The 25296-nt window shown below is 37.9% G+C and overlaps 1 protein-coding gene across 3 annotated transcripts; it reads left to right on the forward strand.

The window, feature by feature from the left end:
- Positions 1-573: 573 nt before the first annotated feature.
- Positions 574-24579, forward strand: septin12 (septin 12). 3 transcript variants are annotated; one of them, XM_057026855.1, is made up of 11 exons: positions 574-762; positions 8403-9902; positions 15325-15717; positions 17931-18059; positions 19731-19812; positions 20011-20148; positions 20368-20485; positions 20621-20716; positions 21201-21297; positions 21548-21599; positions 21869-24579. In XM_057026855.1, the coding sequence occupies exons 1-11, from the start codon at positions 693-695 to the stop codon at positions 22032-22034; spliced, it is 2841 nt and encodes a 946-aa protein (XP_056882835.1). In that variant the 5' UTR covers positions 574-692; the 3' UTR covers positions 22035-24579. The 3 variants fall into 3 exon arrangements, with proteins under 3 accessions (XP_056882835.1, XP_056882836.1, XP_056882837.1); XM_057026856.1 differs by lacking the exons at positions 574-762; positions 8403-9902 and adding an exon at positions 12392-12488; XM_057026857.1 differs by lacking the exons at positions 574-762; positions 8403-9902 and adding an exon at positions 13110-13638.
- The last annotated feature ends 717 nt before the right edge of the window (positions 24580-25296 follow it).

Consider the following 25296-nt stretch of genomic DNA (forward strand, 5'->3'; position numbering starts at 1 on the left):
AACATGTCAGGGTATCTTTTAACTTCCAAATATGTTGAATCGAGGTTCTCATCAAAAAATAAATATAGCTCTGCTAGGAGCCTTTTCTGTAGAAGATACTCTTTAGAGCTGGATGCAGGGGGCGCCCTAACCACGTCAACACAAAGCACTCCAAGCCTTGTCTCTATGAGGTGATAGGTTCACGAACACATCCACAAAGCGATGCAAAGCATTAGACTATAGTAGGACCATGAGATCAGATAACCTCACTGTAGCCATTTGATCTTAAGACAATTGCAGATACATAAAACAAACAACCCCCCCCCCCCCCAAAAAAAAAAAAAACCAAAAAACCTCAAGTACAATAGGATGTTACTGGGTAAGTCACTCAAAAAACTTGAGGGTGGGTGGATAGAAATCACGAAGAAAGGAGAAATTTGACTGAGGGGCATTTTTCCAGGTGTTCCGTAGCTCCGCCCACCGCCCGTTTCTCCCCGACTCCTTGCCCCTCGGGTCTTGTGTAGTTGCAGGCATTCGGGGGGGGGGGTTGGGGGTGTACAAAGGGGCTGGATTAGTGGGAACTAGGGGGCTAGTGACAACGCAAAGCGGGTAGTTGACTCCAGCGGCTCTCCGCCTAAGAGAAGCGCAGACCTGCTGAGTTTTTCTGCAGCCTAGTTTAAGGAGAGTTCTTTTTCTCTGCTGTCTCGGAACTTATGCACTCATACACGATGTCGGAGATCTCCGTCAATGAGCACCTCGAAGGGATTTTATCAGATTTTGAAGGTATGTAGACTGCAATATTCAGCAAATTTACGGCGCCCCCTTTTGTTGCCAATAAAACCTCAATGAGATTATGGCCGCAGGGGATTTGACCTTTGAAGACTAGACAATCCTAGCGACAATTTTCGTTATATATCCTGCATAATAACTCATTATTTTCCAATTTGGGGGTTTGCCATTTGTAGAAAAGCATTTTAAACCTAATGGTGGGCACTAGGGTATATCAGCATGACAAAAATGATTGATTTGAAATTGCGGCATGTAAGAAATCCTTAGAAACTTGTTAACGATTTTCATACCAGAAGCTTCATATTCCATGTCCAACTATTGCATTCTTTTCATCTGAGATTTTTACACTAAATGGTGAGTAAAGTCTTAAAAGCTCCCGTCCAGTGAGTGGGAGAGAGGCAGGAAGAGAAGATACAATAGACAATAGTATCTTTTAGAGTAGGAATGTTTAGCCCTTTGTAACCTGGGGCTGTGCCATTGTTATTGTATATGGACCGCATATGTACTGTATACATTTTTAGGTCTTTGTTCTTTACTTAAGTATTATCTGTTTTAACCCATATTGTTATTTATTTATTGTTTATTTATCACATACAGTTTTTTGCAGAGCCAAAGGACATTTAATTATTTCATGACAGAATATGCATACTTTGAATACAATAGGATGCATCTTTGTTTACATTAGATGTCACATGGTTCTTTGCCTCCTGCATAATTTTGAGGACTAAAGATGAAATGTTACATGAAAAAAAGTGATAATTTGGACAAGTATATACCCTGGAGCCAAAGAACTCTTCAAAAGTTAGCAAGTTAATCTTTGTGAACAAAATATAAAGACCATCAGTCTTTAAAGAAGTCTTTTGTATTTGGCATCACATGCAGATTCACAAAAAATATTAATTATCCATGCTTGCAATTCATTAAAGTATGGACTTGATGATTTTGTCAAAGTTGGAAAAATATGACACTGATACAGGAAGATTCCTTAAACTATTCACTGTATTCATGCATTCAGGGAACAAAATACAGGCTGTCTAAAAGGCTAAGTGAAGCACTTAAAAGCGGGGTGTAATCTTACAGGCTAAAAACACACTAGAAAATAATTTACATGACATAGGATCTGTGTATCACATGATTAAGCCTTTAGAACATGATGAATGTGATTCCGCTGTTATGGAGCAGGCTTCCTGCAGCCTCTGTCATTACTTGCTTTATTATTATTGATTACAGGATACTGCTGGTGATGTTGATGGGATTTGGGTAGACCTCTTATGAAGGACAAAAAACCCACAAACACCAAGAAATATTGGTCTGAAAAAGGTGCAGGCTAGTTTGAACTGTGAATACCCTTCTTTTCTAAAATCATCCTCCATGGAAGGCAGTAAACTCTTCTGATCATAATCTGCTCCTGCAGCAGTTTGAAGCTCCAGTGGCAGATCATCAGATCTGAATCTGATTAGAAGACAGGGGAGAGATTGTTGCTGATTGCGAGTCAGATGGGTGTGGAATGCGCTGTGAAAGACCCACCTTTTGTCTCTGCTTCAGTTTTAATTTATTGAATTCACAGAAAACAGACTTGTAGTGCATCACTGATTTTTTGTACCAGTATACTAAATAATTGTAGTTTGAGGCATTTCCCTGATCCACTGTCTGCACCGAAGGCTGTGGCCCTGTGGTTTGTTTTGCTGTTTGCAGATAGGAAAACAGTGCAGGTTAATCAGAGTTTACATTCACTCAATGGAAACATAAGTGCTATTTTGTTTTCTTTAAGAGCTATTGTGTAAACAATAACTGTTATAATATATCATCATGTAGGGTTTTAGCTGTTCCAGTCAACTATTTCCTTTTAAAAAAACAGCTTATTTATTTATTTACATTTAAAAAAAATCAAATAACTTGACATTTGATTATTTGTTACATAAGCCTTACTGCTTATGCATGACTATATTATTTAACTATAGTTGTCTTAGCTATCATTAGTAAAAGCTTTGACATTGTGTAGCTGGTTAAGGTAAAATACAGTCAGCAAGAGACATTTCATCCCTCTTTATAAATTCTGTGGTAGTCTGCTGTATGCCATTTTTATTCCAAACAGATTAATTAGGAAATGGTACACAGCAACAAGACTAAAGGCGTGACCTTCATCAGGATTCAGTGTGCAGCCTTCCTTTTTTCCCTCGCATATGTGGATTGCAGTAAAATGCAAGCATTGGGGACTTATTTTGTAGGGGGATTGGGCTACAAGTGGAGGGTTCATGGTTCAAGTCCTGGGTATGGTTAAGATTTGGAAGGTGTGCTGGTAGCAGGAAAGGTGTGAGGACATGTCCAGAACACTACCAAGGTACCCATGAGTAAGGTACCAACCCCCCGAATGCTCGCATAGGGCCTTGCCATGAGCTGACAACTCATCCAGCACCCTCCCTGCCAAAATAGTGGTCAAGAAAAAAGAAAATATGATGAACAAAATGTCCCCTGTGTGAATCAAGCACAAAGTTGTTTATAGGCCAATAAAGTCATTGAAATCCAGTCCAGAATAAAAAAGTTAGACGGGCTAAGACCTGCCTCTCCAAATCCTGTCACATCCTGGTACTGCTCTTCAGTGGGGCATGATCCATGGTGCAAAGGTCAAAGAGGGTCCCATGACTTACCAACCCAGTGACCACATACGTGCATTCACATAGAGGTGCTGGGTTTGTTGATTTTGCTCTTGACGAGGGGTATTATATCACATATTTAAAATACATTCCAACCTTGCGTTAATGTGTTGGAGCCCATCAGTTTAAAAGCAGGATAGGTTTGGACATGACTACAACGTAAAATGTTTTTTTTTCTAATAAGGACCCATATGCTCTGGTATGTTGCATGCACACTTGTTCTAATGTTAGAAATAGTTTCTGTGACCCTCTCTCATGCTGTCTTACATACATGCACCACACAGAGCGCTCCTTGTGGCTTGCTGCCAAACCATTCTTCCATAATGGCTTAGAAGATTGCCATGAGTGATGCCTGACTGGTCATTAGACATGTCTGGATCTGCCAGACCCTAAAATGCACAAAAGCAGTTCTAATGAGCTATTAAGAGATATGAGGTTGGGAAATTGATAGAACTTCTGTATTACATTTCTGTATTTATATATTAAGGCAAAGATACAGCAAGGATGGTTTGGTTTCTCCCTGTCTGTCTTGTGCAGAGATTTTGGAGCTAACATTCTAACATGTCTGAACAAGACGGTGATGGCGTTAATGCCTCTCTCAAGGGTTAATATTTACCAAGCATATGCACACATTGTAGGAAATATCTTTAAGTCCATCTAAACCCAGTGATTAAATGATCAATAATGTTATAATAAATAATAGTAAATAGTAAAGTTCAATAGAAAGTTCTTAATCATGGATATGTTTTGGTCAGATCATGAATAATGAATGTGGCACATTGGCACAATGTAGCATGTAAGTCTACAATTATATTACCCAGGACAGACCCCACCCAATACAGGAAAGGGTAGTGTCAGATTAGAAGCACATTTCCACATGTCATGGCTAAAATATAATTTAATGTCTCAAGGCAGTGTACTAAGTTTCTAAAAGTTAATATTTTTGTTATACTCTGTAATTTAATACTTGCATGAATGAACATTTTTGGAAAGAGGACATTTTGCCTGATACTCACAACTTCAAAGGTTGTTAGTTAACACCTTTAAGGTTAAGGTTAGAACTGGGTTAGATGAATGTTAGTGTAAGGGTTGGGGTTAGGTATTTAGTTCTGGGATATGCTTAGGTGGAGGGTTAGGGTTCAAGACAGTCAGGAAGCTGCTTCTTCCACCTTTCTGTCGCCACACACACAAAGGTGGGTGGCATGTACTTTGTGGGTAGATTAGCAAGGGGGGGTGCATAATGGCAGCCTTTTGCTATGTCTACCTATATTTTCATCTGCCAGATTGGCTGTGGCGCAGTTTTTTGATTGTTTTTTCTCTTGTTTGTTAATGGCTGGTGTGTGTGTTCTGAATGGGGTTGTGTGATTATGTGTGTTTATGGTTGGGCTCTCGAGGCCTACCATCCCTCCCACTGTGCAGGTGGCATGTCGCATCTTGGGTGTCACAAAGTTACTCTTGGGGTATGTCTTTGGTTTTGGGGGTGGTACATGAGCTGGCTAGTTAGCCACTAGTGCTAACTTATTTTTGTGTGTTGCAGTTTGGTGTAGTTTTGTTGTATATATTTTGTAAGTGTCTGGATTTTGTCTTTTACTGTGAAATCAATCGTGATTTCTGTCTTTTATTATGTGACAATACAAGAGCCAACAGTACTAAATAAGTGTTTTTTTTAAATGGATATACAACAATTTGTGTTTACATGGTAACATGAGAATTTTGTATTGCTTCTTTATTTATACCCTGCCCAAGTCAAAGAGGTACCATTGTGGAACATGAAACCAATGTGGCGGTACCGTCTGGAATCGAACAGTAGTAGGGAGAAGCGCCTTAATTGGCAGAAACACCTTATATACAGACATACATCCTCACTAACATTAACATACACCGTATATTTGTCGACAGATATATACACATATGATCGATCTATTATCTAAACATCTGCATACATGTGCAGCTGTATGTATAAATGTGTTGGTTTATTATAAACATATGTGTTTATGCTGCTTTTTATGTGCACATATGCATATATGTATATATACAGTATGAATGCATGTGTAACTCTCTGAGGTGGGAGTAAGTCATACATGTGTAAATCTTAAGTATGTCTCAAGCCTTAACCTTCAAGTCTCAAGCAAGTCTCGAGTCATTTTTGCAAGTCAAGTTGAGTCACGTCATAACTTTAGACAAGTACATCAAGTCATAGATTTATAATAAGCTGGAACACCACCATATCATAAAGAGTTGAACTTTTTGAGGCAACAGATATTTCAATATGTCACTGAACCCAACATTGCATAAAAACGTTAACTTTAACAAGTATGATTTCTATGTCCATTAGTCCTTCAAAGAGGCCTCAGAGAAACATATAAACAGCATAAGGAGAACTTGTATGTATGCATGTGTGCCACTGAATGCATGTATCCTCCCACACAGAGCACGAGTCACGCTCATGCAATCAATAAGTAATAGAGTTACAAATAGAAGCGACTAGCCTTTTCTGCGTAAACAGAGGAAGAAAGTAGTTTACACTGTAAACTTTACAGTGCATTACATTTGCAAAAATCCAATTTGACAGAATTCTGTCTCTCAGTCGAAGTGGTGGTGTCACCATTACTATCCAGCTACGGATGAATTCAACAGGTGAAGCAAGGATTGCCTTAAATTTTTTAAAGAAGTGTGTACAGTAGAAGTTGCAGTAGTGGTCGTGTTTGAGCTGAATATGGTGGCTGGAATATTTATCATCGTAATTCATGATTAGCAAAATCAAGTTTTAATTAGCTCTTGGTTAAGCAACACACATGTTCTCAATTTGGCAACTTAAGTCTGACTAGAGTCCAGCCAAGTCCCACTCAAGTCCCATTTGTCTGGTACCGAGGTCTTATTGATCTGTCCACCTATATTTTTTTCTTTTTGCTTTCTTCTTTTCTACTTTTTCTTAGTTTCTTTGTCGTTAATTGTTTTAGTCATTAAAGTCATTGCTTCTTCTGTTTCTTTTTTGCTTTTGTTTTGCTGTGATTGTCTATTCATTTGTGGGTTTCAGGTCCAACCATTTTTAAAATACATTTTTACTACAATCATGATACAAGATGAGTTCAACAGACTCATCCTGACAAAGAAAGATCCATCTGATACAAAAAAGGTGTTCAGAGGGCAAGGCTGCTTGCCTCACAGCTTGCTAAGACAAAAAATGAAGAAAAAAAGCTATATGGTTGTGATGGTAAGGGGAGGGCAAGTGGTTCTATAAGTCCCCACAAAGATAGGAGTTCAAATGTGTGTTTGTACATGTGTGTGAGGGAGTGTATTTATGAGTCTTCGTGAACTGTTATTTTCAGCATTACACCAGCACAAACGGCTGCTTGGAATGTGTTTTCCAGATGTGCGTTTAGTAAGTGGAAGGTTTTTTTTTACATATTTGCACATTTGTGTGTTTGTGTGACACTGTGTGTCTTCACATGTGTCACTGCACACACTCACTGGTCTGTCAGACAATTCTTCCTGGATGGAATGTGTAGATGAGGGGGGTTTGGTTGTGGACATGCCCAGACTCAGAAACTCCTCTGGTGTGTCCATCTGACAGCCTCCCGTCATCTTCGTTCTTACTGGTTCCAAACAGTTAACTCTAACTCTAATTTTGGTTAGGGATGGTGAGAAAAATCCTTAAATTCTCTGTTCAGGATGGATGGATGTTTTCAACTTATTTTAACTCCAATTTTACAAGTTTTCAAGAAATTTTACTAAGGTACCAACTTTGTGATTTGGCCTTTATAAACTACGAACTATATAATAGTAGGAGGATCATTTTAGAAGCTAAAGTTTGTAAGAAGGAGGTATATCCTACATTTGACAGAAGGAGGTATATCCTACAAAGTCAATAGATCTAATATAACAAAGGCAAATGGCATTTTTAAAAGAACACACTTTATTCTCATTGACTGGAATGGAAAAACATCAGAAACATTGATAACAAAGATAAAAATAACCCAGGGGGAAATTTGGGGCCACGCTAAAGCTACTCCCCAAATGGCTGATTCTTTTCACTGTGTAACTATTTGGCATAAATGTTCCCATGTTTTAGCGCCATTCATATTTTTCTGTTCTGCATTGTTCTCATCAACTATAGTTGTCTTCCTTTTTCTTTATGTGTGGGAATGGTAAAATATGAACAACTCTGGTTAGAAAAGCTGCGTAGAGAACAGAGAGATGTGATGCCTTTGTCTCTACCAGCTAATATTTGATTTATTTTCTAATTAAACTTTCTATGCTGATGTTTCCAGGACTATTTTCTTCATTTGCTAAGTAGATAAGCACCACTGCCATATAACACCTCCTTTTGTTGAAGAACACATGCTGAGATACAGTAAAAAAGGCTGAAACCAAGAAAGATATGTTTTTCTCCAGGCTAACCATCTCTACAAACCCAGCAAAGCCCAGAGATAAAGATATATAATAGACAGAGAGAATCTTTATCAGATTGAGGAGGCATTGTTTAAAAAGAGAGATTTCGCACATGAACATGGGTGGTTGAAACCCTCCCACCACCACCACCGGAGGTGTAGTCCACCACTGCCACCGTAATTATTTCCTGAGTATTTGACTCTCTGCCAGCAATTACCTGATAGCAGAACTCCTTATCTTTAGTATGAAGGGCAAGTTCACACCTGCCTCAGTGAACTCCCTGAAGTCAACAGTAACATGGCCCTCTCTAAGCTGCCTGAAGGTTGGAGAAGCTGTCAGCCACACTAAAATAACTTCCGAGAGTGATGTGAGAGTTGGTTGTTTGATTAATGATTATTCTTAAACCTTGACACTTTTGCATGACATTTTTATCATAGGGACTGTTAGAAAAAGTCATGATTTTTCAGCCAATGCTCACAGCATCTCTAAAATCAAAATAGCTCATATATTTTACAGTTGGTACAACTTGTGAATAGGATTTTGTGGTAAGACTGAGAACTGAAAATCATTTATATCTTCTGTTTACAGCCCTGAAGAGATCCTTTGACATTGAAGATGCCGACGATGTACCACCATTCTCCCCTCCTTCCTCTCTTTCTGCACCAGTGTCTCCCTCACCCTCCCATTCATTCGTCAACCACAACAATCCCATTGAAAGCAGAGACAAAAGCGGTATGCCACCTTCATTAGCGTTTAATAACAACAACAACAACAGCTTGGTTTCTGCCGCCCGCCACATCAGCTCCAATCCCAGCCCGATACTGAAACCTCGTAATCTGAGCAGCAGTTTATCCTTTAACCGAGCAACTATGATCAAACCAGCCATTCACAACAATGGTTCCTCAGTCATCAGAGCCTCCTCTTTCCAGAGTAGATTAAATCCAAATGGCCTGCTGACTTGGCCTGGAAATGGCAATGCTAGTCTGCACAGCTCAACATCCAGCCTTGAATACTCTGGAAGTGTTGGGGGTTGTCTTAGTCCTTCTAAACCAGGCCTGTTTCCTAGAATTTTCCCAGAAGAAGAGCACCATCTTCCACAGTTCCCACAGCTGCCTCCAGAGAAAAATGAAAACTTTGAAAATAAACTTCAACCAAAGAAGTTCTCCTCCTTTGGCAATGTTTCCCACTCTGAGAAGGACCAGGACTCAGGGATCAGACTGGGTGTTTCACAACCTTCAGGCATCAACCATTGCTCCATAACCAGTTTAGACCTTCAAATTCCTGATGCAGAAGGAGGGTTTGCAAATATGCACAGGGGTAGAGGTGGGGACCAGATGTCTCCCAATATTAGACACAACAATGCCAATTGGAATGGACGTCATATTAATGCCACTGCCTATGGGGAGGAGGGCTATTGTGGCACCAGAAATCACCACCAGCAAAAAGTTACCCAGATGCTTAAAGTTTCTCATCTAAAAGTTAAAGAGATGCCACGTCTCAATAAATTCCCCCTCGACTTGGATAGCTTGGTAAACAGCACCTCGCCGATTAAAGTTCAAGGACCGTCCATGAGACCCCATCAACCCAAACCTCATCCAATGAGTACTGTAGACCATCTTTATCATCCCAACCCGCCATCCACCTCTGTCAGCTCCTCGGCCTCCCTCAGCAGTCTGGAGAGTTCTTCTGACACGTCTTTCCAGCATTCCTACTTGTCTGTTTTCCCATGCTCTCTGACACCATCACAAGATACCATCAAAGGACCCCCAGCATGCTCACCACTTTCTACAGAACAAGGGCCCCAAACAAAGATTTCTTTAGGGTTCAAAGGGGTTCCTTCAGTCTCGAATCAGTCTGGGTCTTACAGTCTTCAAGGCGATAAATCTAATCTTTCTTTGGGGGATGTTGAAAGCGAGGCCAGCGATAGTGTTGGTTCAATCTTGCAGAGGATTGCTTCCTTTTCTCAGCATGCCACCCCTGACATAATCCAGGCCGGGATACAATACAAGCTAATGCAGAGCGATGCTGGGTTGTCGTCTCCATCCGATACCAAGCCCAGGTGGAAGCAGGAAGTGAAAAAACAGAAAGGTATGTTGTTTTTTACAGTCCATTTTGATTTATAACCAACACTTAACACCCAAAATGACACAAAGCATGCTCATAACATGTTAGAGCTAACACACAGGCACTACAGAAAGTTGTTTTTAAGAAGAAGTTGCCTTTAAGGCTGAAGTCCCAGTGGTCCTGAGGTTGCTGCTGGTGAAATACCTTACTTCCTACTTCTGGCCATATTTTATTTTTCATTTTTCATTTTGATGATCCTGCTGCTGACATTTACATTGGCAGTGCACAGTTTCATCTTGATGCATTTTTTTAATTCCCAAGTTATCCACAATTGGATCATCATCAGGGTTGGTGGTCCTTGAATGAATCAATAGTTCACAAGCCAGAAGAGAAAGAAACAGAAAGTATAGCATAGCTACTGGGCTATGCCTGATATTCTCCCCAGGCCCTTCAGTCTGTGCTAGAAGAAGCAGCATGTTCTTATAATTGGATGCTGTCCCAGAAGGGCAGGAATAAATATGCAACTGTAGCCAAACATCGAGCGAGTGCAGAATATTTTTTTGACTGATTATAGAAGAATAATTACTTGTGTTCTCCACATGTAGACTTGCACTGCCATTTGTTGCTTTTAGTTTTTTGCAAGTTATCCTTCCTAATCGGCTCACAACCACCCTGTCCAGATGTTTGGGCCAAGGGCCTGAAATGTGTTTCTTGGCACAGATAAGAATAGCTGGGCTGTTACTTTTGCCAGCTAAACAGTGATGAGTACTGTGAAGCCATTGTAAATACACAATAAGCGGCACATCAACTTCTGAGACATTTGGGGCATTTAAGATCTGTAGTATGGCATGTGTCACTCAAGCTGCACCATCTTGGTAGGAGATCATAGCATATGCTGGTTATATAAGGTATTTTAGAGTTTTGCCCTGAGCTTGAAATATGGTAATATTTTGTCATTTAGGTAACAGAACTAGAAAAAATAAGATTAAGAATAATCCTGGTAACATCCTGGTAATCCAATAACAGTTTGCTTTACAGCTGTGTGTAACCACAGCTGGTCTCGCTGAAATATTTTTGTCATGACAGGAGAGAGACTTAATTAAAATATAAACACTGTTATATATAGAGTTCATTCTAGGGGCTTGTTATAAGCAAATTCCATCTGTGCAGACACCAGGAAAAGCCATTCTAGTGTGGCTGCGAGGTCAATGGAAGACAGCTGTTTTGAGTACACCCTGAAAGCTGTTTGTCACAGGTAGTCAGACATTAGAAAACGGGTAATAGATCTACTGCTAAATTCTTTTTTAACCTATCCATGTTTATGGTTACGAACGGGATTGATGCATGTATGGAGCAAATTCCAAAAAGGTTAAAAAGGAGTTCAAATATTCCTTTTTACATCCAATCCCACCACAGAGCTGCAGATTGGGTAGTATTTTTAGGAGTCATAAAATAAGATTAACATTTAATGCTCTCACAATTAAGAAATTTGCAGTTTTCAGCAGCAAATACCCAAATTTAATGAAGGATGATTAAGGCATATTTTGAGAAAAAGGCTTAACAGTTTCCTATAAATTAATTTTGAAACATCTTTGGTGAAATACCTTGTATGACCACTAGGTGGTCGTGCAGCCTTTGTAAAAAGAAAAAGACAAAATAGAGTAAGTTTGTAAAATACTGCTGGAAAAAATTCAGATGAAAGAAATTCAGATGACTCCCTGTCATAAGCAATCTCTGATTATCTGAGCTCTGTTTTAATTTACTGTAATTCTTACATCACATTTTAAAACCACAGTCAATGTAGCTCATTAAAACTAGGTTTTGTGTTTATTTCAGTGTCATGTGGAGGTGCAGTTATTTATTGCTGAGTAGTTGTTTAGAAGATGGAATTATACCACAACACTGAAGTAGCATTCCAATATAAAATGGATAAAAGGCAGACAGATTTAAGGACTTGCAATATTCTGGCTTGATCTGTTGCACAACAAAGCTGATGGAGTTCCTCTTTTCATGTGAAAAGTGAGGTTAGGTGGTTCATTTTACCATCACAATAACGCATCACATTGTTTGATATGTTAAACTTTGCAGCAACACTTGCGCATATATGACCTAAAGAGCCTGTTTTGTCATTTTTGGGAGGAGTGAAGAACTAACCCTAACCCTAACCCCTAAACCTAACCCTAACCCTAACCCTAACCCTAACCCTAACCCTAACCCTAACCCTACAACGAATGAATAAGCTCAAGTGGACAGAGCCACATTAAATTTTATTTTACTGTGAGATTTATAATTCTAGTTTTAATAAGGTTTAGAGCTGGTTATTTGGGTAGGTGTGAAAATATCTTTTCTGTTTTAAATGTTCTTTATTTTAATTTTCATCCATTTTTTGTTGTTTCGAATTGAACAAACCTGCCTGAAACAGCACTCAAAGCACTATAGTACGTGCATATTTGCACTCTATTCTCACTAAAACATGACTGGTATAATATCTAACCAGGAAACAACATTACCAACAGGAAAGGCATCACATGCGCGCACGCACACACACACAAAGTGACATGACATCCTGTCCTCTTATCATTGTTTCTCACTGCTGCATCACCACACCAGGTAAAGAACGCCTCTCTCCTTCCCAGTTGTAGTCTTGTTTGACCAGCTTTTATTTGATCATAAACAAGCTATCATGTACAACTGTATGTTGTTTGTCCATTTTTTAAAAGGAATCTGTGTTCCATGTTTCATTGTCATGTTTGTGATCAGATCAGAGCAGCAATGACACATTAGCAAAAGCAAGTGTTAATAATAATAACAATAATGCAACAAACATTTGTGCCTTTTACAGCTTATGTTATTCAGAGTCTATATTCTAGGTTTCTTATTAAGGTTCAAATAGAAAAGGAAACAGATGTGTTACTTGGTCCTGTTACTACTAGACTTTTCAGCTGTGATGTCAAAATAAGCTGCAGAAGAAATTCAAATGAATTATTATTATTTCCCTTTTTTCTTTATCTGATTTATGCATTGATTTTACTTATACACGCTTTAATTATATAAACGATAAGGTAAATTTGTTGATAATGTTCTTGATGGCATTTGTCAGTTCCCACTACTATGCTCCACAAATCCTGTCACAGTCCTAAATCCAAACGTCTTAAGCTTAAGAGGTGTTAAGTGGCAGTATCAGACCTCAGATACCGTCTGAATCATTTCGCAGCATGTTTAAAGCAGTCTGCTTGGGGCTTTTTCATCTATGTGCGTTATGCTTCATATAATCGTTATGTTTAATATACGCTCTCATTTTTGTCGGATCAAGGTGTTCTTCTGTTCCATTTTTTACTGTTTTTTTAGTTTTTTCCCCTATTCTTAGAGCTTCCTACTAACTTCTGTTAAATCCCCTGACTGAATGCCTGGACAGCCACGCGAAAGAAGAGGGGCAGTGGGGAGAAAAGGGGAGGAATAGCTCTTGTCTTCTCAAGGATTAGTCGAAGCTCTTTGCCTGATTTGCATGTGAATGGATGCTGGGGCTACTTTTACCCACCAATACCCCCTCCCTGCTTTTCTTTTTTGTCCCTCACCCTTTCTTCACCACTCTCACTGCCTGTGACATCAGAGTAAATGTGGAGACGGGACTACTAGGTTGAGGGAACGAGAAAGAGAGGGCCGATAGCTGCTGCAGAAAACATTAATCTAAAACAGAATTTTATCCATCCTGGAATATTCAGGAGTACTTTGCTTCCAAACAGGAACACTCTACAAGAAGGTAGGATTACTTTGGATCTGCTGCATTTGGTCATTGTTGTGGTCAGTTTTAGGGGCTGACAATAAATAGGACAAGAGAAATAGCCCCTTCTCACGGTCAGGATAAGGCCGCTCCGCTTTTTTTTTTTTTGCCTAACTATTGAATTAATCCCATTATTGAGGGAGCAGCATTGCTTTGATCGACCATGTGCACCAGCACGGATGAATTAAATGTTAGGATTCTGCAGCTAACCAGTTATGTAATTTTTTTTTTGTTTGTCTTGATCAATTAGTAAATCTGCATATTCACACTAAACAAGAGAACAAACCTTAAACTATTTGGCCATTATGGCGTTAAACTGTATTTAAACAGTAATTGTGACAATATCTAGACGACATTTTAATTAAAGTGTGAGTAAGTTCTTAACAACTCTCATTCTCACCAACAGAAATGATAAAGTTGTCATGAACGAAAATGATTCATAACTAATGTGTCTATTATTGTTGTTTTGATTTTGCATGCAATATATTTATTGTTTTTGTTTTGCTTATTGTCTGACGATTGAGAAGCAGTGTTTGAACAATCTTTATAATTAGTTTATAGTCAGCCACTTTCCTGAGAATAATATCTCCAACTTTGTGATAGAAATATCATTAAATAATACATTTTCAAGACTTCTATTTTCCAGAAACATTATTAGGAACAGTGCTTGTGTAGTTTCCCTCATGTGTGGCTAGACTGTGGGCCATCCCATGCAAAGCCCCTAGTTTTGAACAGTGCCAGGGTCCAGTATACTATGCCTAATTATGATATGGTGTACTAAAACCAGTCAAGCCACCTAAACTGGTCAAACATCAGAACAACAATGTAGGTCGCACCGTAAATAATTATGGAAAATACATGTTTACAAAGCAGTCATGGCACAGGCTTATCTTTATTGGAGTAAACACAAAAATACAAGTAACCTGTCATAATGTAAAGATATTCTTATAATTTAATGTATGACATGAAATTTTATAAAACTGAGAGTTTATTGTAATGAAGCGATAAAGCAAATGAACGGATATGCACTGGATATAAACATTTTAGCACTTTTTGTCAAATGTTTTTTTTTTTTATTTAATATACAGTATATATATATGTGTGTGTGTGTGTGTGTGTGTGTGTGCATGTGTGTGTGTGTGTATATATATACACATGGTTAATACACACAATACATGGTTAATACACTTTCAGTTTAAATGTCAAACCTGATTGTAACTGTGCCTCTTCCCTGTCTTGACCCACCAAGCTTAGTTCTGTTCCAGTGGTTCTAAGGTTGGATATTTTTAGCTGATTAAATTATGTGGGCTAACACTAACTAGCACATGTTTTAGGGAGTGTGTCTGTCTGTTCAATAAGAGGATTGGATGACACCCGACAACCTGCCAGAGACATTACACCGTGGGGGTTCATGCTCTAAATCACCATACACAGCATTGAAGTTGAGATGGAGTACCGTAATATTGTGTTAACTACTTTTGCCATGGCTGTAACTTTTGTAGTATAAAAGATACATTTTGGTTGTTCAATTTTTGCTTGACCTTTTTCCAATGTGATAAAAGTATCATCTAGCAAATCCCCCATATTCAAATCTGCATTTCTAAATATTTTTTTATGTTATGTTTATGTTCCAATTCACTAAGATTACACTTGATAAATCTACAGAGACTTGTGGAAAACCAGAGGCTGGTCCAACCATTCCGATGGAGGATACACAAAAGGACAAAGGCATCATGGGACAAGTACAAGAGGGCGATGGGATGACTCAGGAGCAGCCAGCTAACATGAACACCCAGGATTCCGTGATGGTAAAAGAAGGACTGGACACAGAAAAGGAGGAGAGGGGGACAGAGAAAGGAATGGATGAAGGAGAGCTACAGAAGGAGGTGCAGCTTGAGGCAGAGTTGAAGATAGAGTTTTGCCACTCTGAGCCAGGCCGACAGCTGAACTACATTCATGGCTCTGACCTGTTTGGATATGTGGGCATCGAAGCAGTATTGGACCAGATGAAGAACAAAACCATGAAGGTCGGCTTTGACTTCAATATCATAGTTGTTGGTAAGTGATCTACAAACATTTGGAACTATGATAGAGCTGATGAAATCTTCCCACTTTAAAGGTACAGTGGGACTTCTACTTACGAAATTAATTGGTTAAGGAAGTTGGTTCGTAACCTGAAAATTACGTAAGTAGAGGCGTGTTTTCCATGTAAATGCCCTAATCCATTCGAAGCCCCCAAAAACTTGGACATAATTTTTTTAAATAAATCATAAAAATGCATCAAAACATGTAACAAATACATGTTAAAATTAGATTACCGCACAATAAATGTAGGAATTTAGTGCAAGGCTTCTCCAGGAACAAAATGAACTTTATTACAGGCTAATCTTACATTAGCCGTCATTACTAGCAACGAACGTTAACGCTTGTGGTAACACCGCCATCTAATGGACAAACATACGAACACCCACAATAAATCCCGAAGAAGACGCTGGGATACACACAAACTTGTACATATTAATGTCCCTCCTAGCCAGTGGGATTACAGGAAAATGCTAGGCGATATCCAATGGCCGAGCAGCTACAAGCATGTCTGCGTTCGCTAAACTCCGCGAGCTACGAGTAGCAGCGGTAGCGTATTTTTGCCTTTCGTATCCTGAAATTTCTTTTGTAACAAGAGAATATATTTTCCCGTTGAGACGTTTCGTAACCTGAAAATTTCGCATGCAGAGACATTCGTAAGTAGAGGTCCCATTGTATCTGTACAACACATAATAAGGTAGAATGAGCAGTATCCGGTGTGCACTGCAATAAAAAATAGAAAGGCTTTAAAATAAAAGTTGAACATTAGAAGTTTCAGAGGAGATATTGGTTGAAAGTTCAAGAGATCTGTTTTCAACTCCTAAAACCTGCAGCTAACCTTTAACCTTTAAAAACTCTTTTCAGCTTTTTCACATTGAACAGCACCCAAAGCTTGAAAAAGCAGTATTGGTTTTAGGTATTCAGTTTAGAATTTATTTTATTCTGGCAGATTAGTAGCATCAACTGCATATTTTGACTTTGGTTGCATAAATAATTGACCTGAAGCTGATTTGTTTCTGGATGGGTGCTAAATTTTCCTGTTGATTGGAGGGATGTGTACTCAGATGCCATGCCCATTTTCACCTTACACTGGATGTCTGCATTCCACTTGCCACTTTAAGTTAATTCTTAGAAAAAGGGCATAAAAATGTACAGTTTTCTATGGGAAGATAATTAGGAAATGTAGCGTATACTATAGCTTAACACGATTTTTAACATTGAGAGCAAACATTGGCAATTAATAAAATACAACTTTATTTACAAAGCATCAGTTACAATCAAGACTGTCTCCAGGCACTTTACAAAAACTAAGAGTCTGGCCCCCAAACAAGACCACACCAGCAAGGAAAACTCCCTTTTATAAGCAAGAAAACCTTGAGCAGGGCCAGGCTCAGATCAGCTGGGTAAAGAAAGAGGAGAAGGGGAGATCTGGCAGGGAAGAATAGACATGTACATCATACTGTACGTGCATATGCAGTCATTTTACAGAGGATTGTGAACTAAAACTAAGAGATCAATAGGTCAGTGAGGAAAAGATGGGGCCAGCAGTACCCGTAGAAAGATACAGAAAGAAAGAGAGAAGATGTGGAGGGGGAGGACATTAAAACTAAACAAGAAATTTTAAATTTTGTCATTGTCAATGATGGCCACCTGACAAAAGTTCAAACAGTGTAAAATACTGCATAGTTGCTTTCATTTTGAGGTTGGATAGCTCCAGTAATTACAAATCTTTTTTTAAATAATTGAAAGTGGAAGTACTCTTTTGAAAAAGGAAGTGGCCTTATGTTTTACGGTTGTGTGATCTTTCACTCACTAAACAAACAGTCACTTCTCCAGCCATGTGAATGAAAAGGAGAAGTTTTGCTTAGTTATTTGGTGCGGAAGTCATCTCGCAGTTGTTTGATAGATCATACTGTACATATTTTTTAGTGATTAAACAATAGAGCTGAAGTTAGCACCACTGATTTAGTATCAAGGACATTTGCACATTTTATTTTACTTTTATTTTGCCTCTGAAGTGCAGTCATTTATATCTGATTAGATACAACAATATATTCACCTGTTTTTCCTATGTGACTAATTTTTTTAAACTTTTTAACAGTGCACGTTTGTTTTTGGTTAGCAAGAATAAAATTAAAAATATGTAAATAGTTTGTGTAATTACTAAGACTTGTTTTTTATATTTCCAGGTCAAAGTGGGCTGGGAAAGTCCACTCTGGTAAACACTCTGTTCAAGTCCAAAGTCAGCCGGAAATCTTGCTCACCTGAGTACGAAGCCAAGATCTCCAAAACAGTAAAACTGCAGAAAATCAGCCACGGTTGGTCCCCACGCACAAACACACTGAATGGACACACTGCAGGTTTAGGATAACTGACATGCATATGCTGCTATGGGATGGCGATAATCAAGTTAAATGTAATTATGATGCAGCGTCGTGGTTGTCCATAACTGTCAATAATGATATTGAGATCAACTTTACATGTACTTTTTAGAGCTACTGTCCACGTGGAACTTTTGCCGTTTAATTGTGTAACGGGAACGAAAAGTTCCCATTTTAATATAACTTATTTTATTTTTGGTGTCTTTGGTGCCTGACTTTTTGTGAAAGGAAAACCTCAAAAAATACACACAAATGACTTTAATTAGGTTTCTAGAATGTTGGTTATATATAGTTGGTTGAGGATGGCAGCTTCTTCGTTCAGAAATTTATGACCTTACAGACACCTGCTCTCTTCGGGCAAAAGTTTTGTACATTTAAAGGGTTGAATTTCAATAAAAGCTTCTGTAAAAAATCCTGCTATAAAGTTGTTTTACTGAAATGCATGCTGGAGCCAGCAAACCCGTCACACAGATGAGTGGTGGTTACACACACAAAGTTCTGCAACCCCTCGGTGTCTGTCCCAGGGTGTTCATCAGAGGTTTTCCCAAGGTGCAGGCAGAGACCCTGAGCTATTTGTTAGGCCATATTTATAAATCAATCTAAATGGTCATATCTTTTATTACCAACTGAGCTTAATGTACAGCTCTTACTTTCCCATACCAATAAGAACTTATATGCTATTTATTTATTTCTTTGTTTGTTTGTTTGTTTGTTTCAAGGCAAAGTTAGCTTTGATTTAAAAAGATGCTTCAATAGGTAACAAGCAGGCTTTTTGTAGATGGCAAGCCTGTGTCCTCGTATATAATATATCTCATCCTGTCAGTATTATTCATAAAAAGGATGTGGAAAATACCTTAGAAACTGAATGACTGCCATATTTAGTCTTTTTGCCTGTTGCTGGGCTATAGGTCATGCATGAACTGCATTACATTTTTACTGTTACATTTCACCCTGCGAACTATTGAAATTTAATAGTGCAGAGCCAGATGTTTATGTAGCTTGTTATGGTCTCCACTTTTTATCTGGAGTGTTGAAAAGTTTGTGTGGGTACCATTTACATGGGCACCAGAACATATATTTCACTGGCAAAGTAAGGCTTTATATCTTAGAATTGGGTTTAGATTAGAGATAGGGTTAGGCACTTAGTTAGGGTTAGGGGCTTTTTAAATAAATTATGTAAATGATGTCTTATCCTATCTGGTCAAAATTTAAACATAAGCCAATCCAAAACCTTAACCCAGACATTTAACTTCATATTTTCAAATTCATATTTTGTAATTAAAGAGTTTGTGTTTGTGATTAATTTCTGTTTATATGTTCTGCACCTTGGTTTTCACTAAATTCAGAAATTAAGATGGTGATAGTGCATTCATGCTTCCACACAGAAGTGATTCCTGTGTACTTACTGAGCTATGGCAAAGTGCTCTAATGGGGGTCTTTAAACAGTCACACAGTTAGGTTTATCTTTAAGTTAATTATTACTGTCTGCATCTGTATTTACTATAAACTGCTGCTCTCCAGTGTAGACATCCATAACATTTGTCTCTTGGATTAATCAGTTTAAACCTGAGTACGTGAACCTACATCTGCTCTAACCTCACCATTTAGTGATTGAAGAAAAGGGGGTGAAGATGAAGCTAACAGTGATTGACACACCTGGCTTTGGAGACCAGATCAACAATGATAACTGGTGAGTGTTCAAATACAGTAGAGGCAACAAAATGGGCTGATTAGTGGAGAAACAGAAGACTTGAGAATTAGCATGAACAAATGCTTAATTTCAGCCACTAAAACCCGACCAGTGTGCAGATTTATTAGACATTTTAAGAATTAAATCAGGACATGATAAGAAGGCTCACTTACCATCTTCTGCTGCTCTTTCCTCCAGCTGGGAGCCCATAATCAAATATGTAAATGAGCAGTATGAGAAATACCTGAGAGAGGAGCTGAATGTTAACCGCAAGAGGAGAATACCGGACAGCCGAGTCCACTGCTGCATCTATTTTCTCCCTGCTACTGGACACAGGTTAGTAATTACGTGACTGGTATAACTAAAAAACCGACCATGTATGTTTGCTGTCATACTGGGTGGATTTTGCAAACATTTGCCTGATCAACAAAGCAAGTGTGTTCCTATAAACTCTTCTTTCTTGGAGAAAGAAGAAAAGACTCGGAGAGAGGAAAAAAGCGTATACCATATTTATATACAGAAGGAGTAAGACTGATTTTACCAATTTTTTTTCAGGTTACGTTCCATTGACATTGAATTTATGAAGAGGCTGGGGAGAATAGTGAGCATTGTCCCTGTCATTGCCAAGGCCGACACACTTACCATTGAGGAAAGACAGGAGTTCAAAGAGAGGGTGAGGACCGTTTAAAATCCTAACGACTAATGCTCAGACTGCGCATCACTCTTGTTCGTATTCACAGTGCCACATCCACATACCGCTTCAGCTCAGATAAAGCCTGTTCTGAACGATGCTCTTTGACTCTGACAGATAAGACAAGATTTAGCATCCAATGGGATTTCTGTTTACCCTCAAAAAGAATATGATGAGGATCCCCAGGAACGCATCATCAATGACCGAATAAGGGTAACAACTATTTCCTTATTTTATATTAAAGGCTTTCTTTATGTACTGGAATGTGGTAAAAAATCATGCTGTCAAATTATTGAATTTTTCTTTGTTAGAAAAATTCACAGGGGGATGCAGGGATTCATGTAGATTATCACAATTAATTCCCAATAATTATTAATTGTTTAATTTTTTGGGCAAATATGTTGCTCAGAGTGGTCGATTTTAATTAAGTTTGTTCCGCTGGCAAATAACTTTTAAGATTTAACCTCACTTGTGTTAAATATTTGATCAAATTAATCATGCACATGTTTTATTCTGGAATAACATAATAATTTTAAGAGTTCATCTACGGTACTTCAAATATAAAAGCGATGGCTCTTTTAAAATTGAAAATTAAAATTTCACCACATTATCAGTCAAATCTACATTCTACATGCAATACTTTTATAACACCCTGATATCTTCTAATATCTATTTTTGAAACTCTTTGTGTCTCCAGGAAAATATTCCCTTTGCTGTGGTGGGAACAGACAAGGAGCACCAGGTGAATGGGAATAAGGTGCTGGGCCGCAAGACAAAGTGGGGGATCATCGAGGGTAAACCATCGTTTTTACTATATATCTGCAGAACGTGTGACTGGATTTATACCAAAAAAAGCCTAAACTGGTGTACTAAAATGTATCCCATGGACTTTATTATTTATTGAAATCAACTGATAAAATATCCCTATGTAAAGGTTTAGAATCAGGTGTACATCATGCTGCTCTACTGTGTAAAAATATGTTTTTTCAGCTTTTTTATGTTTCATTTTCTATTAATGTTGTTGTGAATTTTCTTTTTTTTCAGTTGAAAATGTGGAACATTGTGAGTTTGCCTACCTGAGAGATCTGGTAATAAGGTGAGTTTGAATGTAATCAATTACTGTTGGAATAATATTCATCAGTTATGTGCAACCAGATGTTACCGTGATTAGTTAATTACCTGAGTAATTTAACTTGCCTTCATATTCTGAAAGCACAACCACACTCTCAGAATAAAAACTGGCTGTTTTATATACCTAGTTAACTCCTTGGAAATGTGTAACAGATTCCTGAAGCTGAACCGCCATGCAGCGCTTGATTAGTGGATTGTCGGAATAAAAGGGAACCGTCTTTGTGCTTCCTGCAGGTCGCATCTTCAGGACCTGAAAGATGTCACACACAACATCCATTATGAGACGTATCGCATGCAGCGACTCAATGAGAGCAATGTGAACTTCACTGAAGCGGGTCTGTCCACCTGGCTGCGGGACCACAGAACTGCAGGAAGATCAGGGAATGAGAGCCCCCTCTGATGTGCACAGACTGCCTTCCTTCACCAACACACACACATACACACACGCACACACAGTTGCAATGGAAATATAGTATATACATGACAGAAGCTGTTTCAGTTATGTAATGCTGAAGACTTCAGTTGGTGCGACAGGTAGAATCATTGCAAGTGTCTGTCTTGCTTTCTACAGCTACAGAAACCATCCTTTTTATCTTTTCACCCGTGGAATCTGTTGGTATCGGATGTGTGAAGCAACAGCTGATCAAAATTGAAGAGAGAACTCTGCAGGATTCTGTATGATTGATTAAACTTGACAATCTAGTGTCATTTTTGTCCCCATAGTGTCTTCTACCTTTGATTTTTGTTGAAGAAATCCATTTAAGAATAAGTCCTCTTTGTTGATGTGTACAAAAATCTTCAGCTCAGGATTTAAATTCATTTTTTTAAAGTCACATCTTCTTGCAGTTTCTCTTGTTTGCGTGTCATCGTATTTGCTGCTGGCGCAGTTTATTGACATTTTATTACCACCTAATCTCCGGCCGCATTTTCAATGCCTGATGTCAACTGACACACGAGACATAAGAACCCTATTTTAAGGTTGATGTTTTTAAAGTTTATATTGAGGTGTCATGACCAAAACGCCAAAGAAAAAATAAGCAGAGCAGGTGGAAAATTCATATCGCCACACAGTGAAATGTAGTGAGTATTTTTAACTGTCACACTTTTTATAATTGTTATTTTGGATTGTTATGGTCTCAATTTATGAAGTTATGACATATTTCAAATTGTTTTATAAAATACTGCCTGTTATTTCTTAAACACAGGATGGAAGTGTTCATATTAGAACGAACAAAGCTGAAAATATCCTTTAAGGGGATTCATTTATTGGTGCCAAATCAACAGAAAAAGTAATTGTTCTAAATATAGTTTTTAAAGAATAGAGAGAAATCTTAAAATAAAAACTTTACAATTATTACACAATCAATAATCAATTCTATTTATCACAGAGATCTAATAAATCTCATTTTAGTCAGATATCAATCACACATCTAGATTTAAAAAAAAAGAAGAGTCCAGTTGTGGCGAGCAAAACAACCTATATGATCAATGAGTTTGATGATTGTTGTTACATGCTCACAGTATTTAATCATTTATTATTGCATATTTATATTTCAGACAGATTAACTGGCTATCAATACATTTAAGAACAATAAAAATGGATACATGTATGGTTCTCAATGGTATATCAACACAGATTTTAATCATTTCCTTTTATTTAAATCCACAATAGATTTCAGATAAAGCAGTCACAATGTGCCTGAAATGAGTTTTAATCCCAGAATTTTACAGTTACTGTTTGGGAGCAATAGTCATTTTATGGAAAGTGTTTTTTTCTTTCTCCAGTTTTCAGTTTCCAGTTGCTACATCTGAACTTGACTCTCAGTGTCCAACTAGAACTCAGCTCTGCCACAGAAGGCTTTGGAGACCAAAGAGGACAGAAAAATCAGAGCATCCTGGACTCTGGAGTTTGCTTTCTCAGATAACTTACACAGAAGTGCTAGACATACATCTGACTGAACACGTATACAAAATCTAAATCTCTGGACAGCTGAAACCCAACCAAACTGATTTATAATAAATTAATACAAAGAGGTGGAAACATTTACGAAACACCTAACAGATCTGAAAATAAAGACTTTTTTTAGTCTCCTAAACAGGATTTTCATGACTATTGATGAAATCTGCCAATGGTTGGTGTCAGCACAACATATCAAATGAGTGAGTCCTAGTATTTTTATCCACTTTCAACTTCAATATTTAATTCCTCTTGCATAGTGTCATCATATTTCCTTAAAACCTTTTATTAGTTATCACCACTATGTCTGTGGGTGGTGACGCGCTATAGGTTATTATGGTTCCATTTTGAGATTTGTTGATGTTGTGGTACTATTTCATCTGACATAAAAACATGTACAGATGCACAAATGATACAGGATAATTCCTCATCAGTCATGCAGGTATAAAAGAGACTAAAACAACTGAAACGTTTACTTTGCTTAAATGGAATTCAGTTCAGATTTATTACTGTGCCATGTCTGTTCATCTGTTGAGGGTTGGATATTAAGCAAAAGGCAAAGTAAAATCAGCTTTGACATAAACAAATGATCAAATATTGAAATGAACAAATGTTTTCTAAATCATCAGGGTGACAATTAAGTGTGTTGGACTGGAAACAATGAGGCAAAACAACTTGTGTTTGCCATTTTTTTTGTCTTGTTGCTTTTTATTTTTAAGTCCAAATGAAACTGAGTAAAGACATGTCAAAGTCTTGGTTCATTTGACCTCTGTGTTTAAATTCGTGTGAAAACACAAACGTTGACATCAATGCCACGTTTTCATGCTAGATATTTTCCGTGGCGTGGTCACATGTGCTTTCGGTGCCAGCTTCCTGCTTTTGTGTCTTATACTCGAAACAGTTTACATATTGCATTGGATTGTCTGTTTTTTCCTAATGAGACATATGCAAAGCCTGTTCATTTACAATAAAATGCGTAACTCTTCCAGTCACCTGTGAAGTATTTGCTAAGAACCACACTTATAATACATCAGTGAGCACAATAATGTCAAAAGGCTTCAAAGACTATAAAGTAGAAGATCACACGATTCACTTCATGCTGAAGAAAATGGCTGTGAATCAATCGTACTTATATTGTAGCACTCAAAAATCTTTAAATCTGTGAATCTCTTAAAGTGTGAATTCACTCGGACAGCAGGATTTTTTGTAACAAGGTGTCTTGCACCATGACAGATACAACAAAGGTTTATTGCGTTACATATTACATTTACTCTTACTCACTCTCTCCGTCTTTTACATTATTTATGTTAAATGTATTGATAAATCTTGCAATAGTCTTGAGTTAGCTTTTTGTGCCAGACACTTTGTGTTGAAGGCCTATATCAGTATTTTTAAACATAATTTTCCTTCATTCCATTTTATATCAGTGTCCATTCTTTTTTTCCATCATTGAATTAAGAAAAGTGGATGAGATCCCACAGCAATGAGAACTAAACTTACCAGCTTCTCCATTTTAGCTGAAGAGATGGTACTAAATGACTGTTGACAGAAATTTCAGTGCCCTTGGCATGTACAGTAACACTGAGGTCATTTAACACTTTCCTCCCCTTCTTTACTAAGTGCTACAGTAAATAGAACATATAGATCTTTTTAAACATGTACCTTCCATGCAAGCATTAAATTAGTCTAAAGAATAATCCAAGCT

This window comes from Takifugu flavidus, chromosome 3, assembly GCF_003711565.1.
Source record: "Takifugu flavidus isolate HTHZ2018 chromosome 3, ASM371156v2, whole genome shotgun sequence".
Lineage (NCBI taxonomy): Eukaryota > Metazoa > Chordata > Actinopteri > Tetraodontiformes > Tetraodontidae > Takifugu > Takifugu flavidus.

What these genes read in the sequence shown, in the direction of transcription:
- septin12 (XM_057026855.1), top strand. Translation starts at nt 693, where the DNA reads ATGCACTCATACACGATGTCGGAGATCTCCGTCAATGAGCACCTCGAA. An exon ending in ACTGCAGAAAATCAGCCACG is followed by an intron (nt 18,060 to 19,730) that starts GTTGGTCCCCAC and finishes CTCACCATTTAG; the next exon opens with TGATTGAAGAAAAGGGGGTG. An exon ending in CTCCCTGCTACTGGACACAG is followed by an intron (nt 20,149 to 20,367) that starts GTTAGTAATTAC and finishes ATTTTTTTTCAG; the next exon opens with GTTACGTTCCATTGACATTG.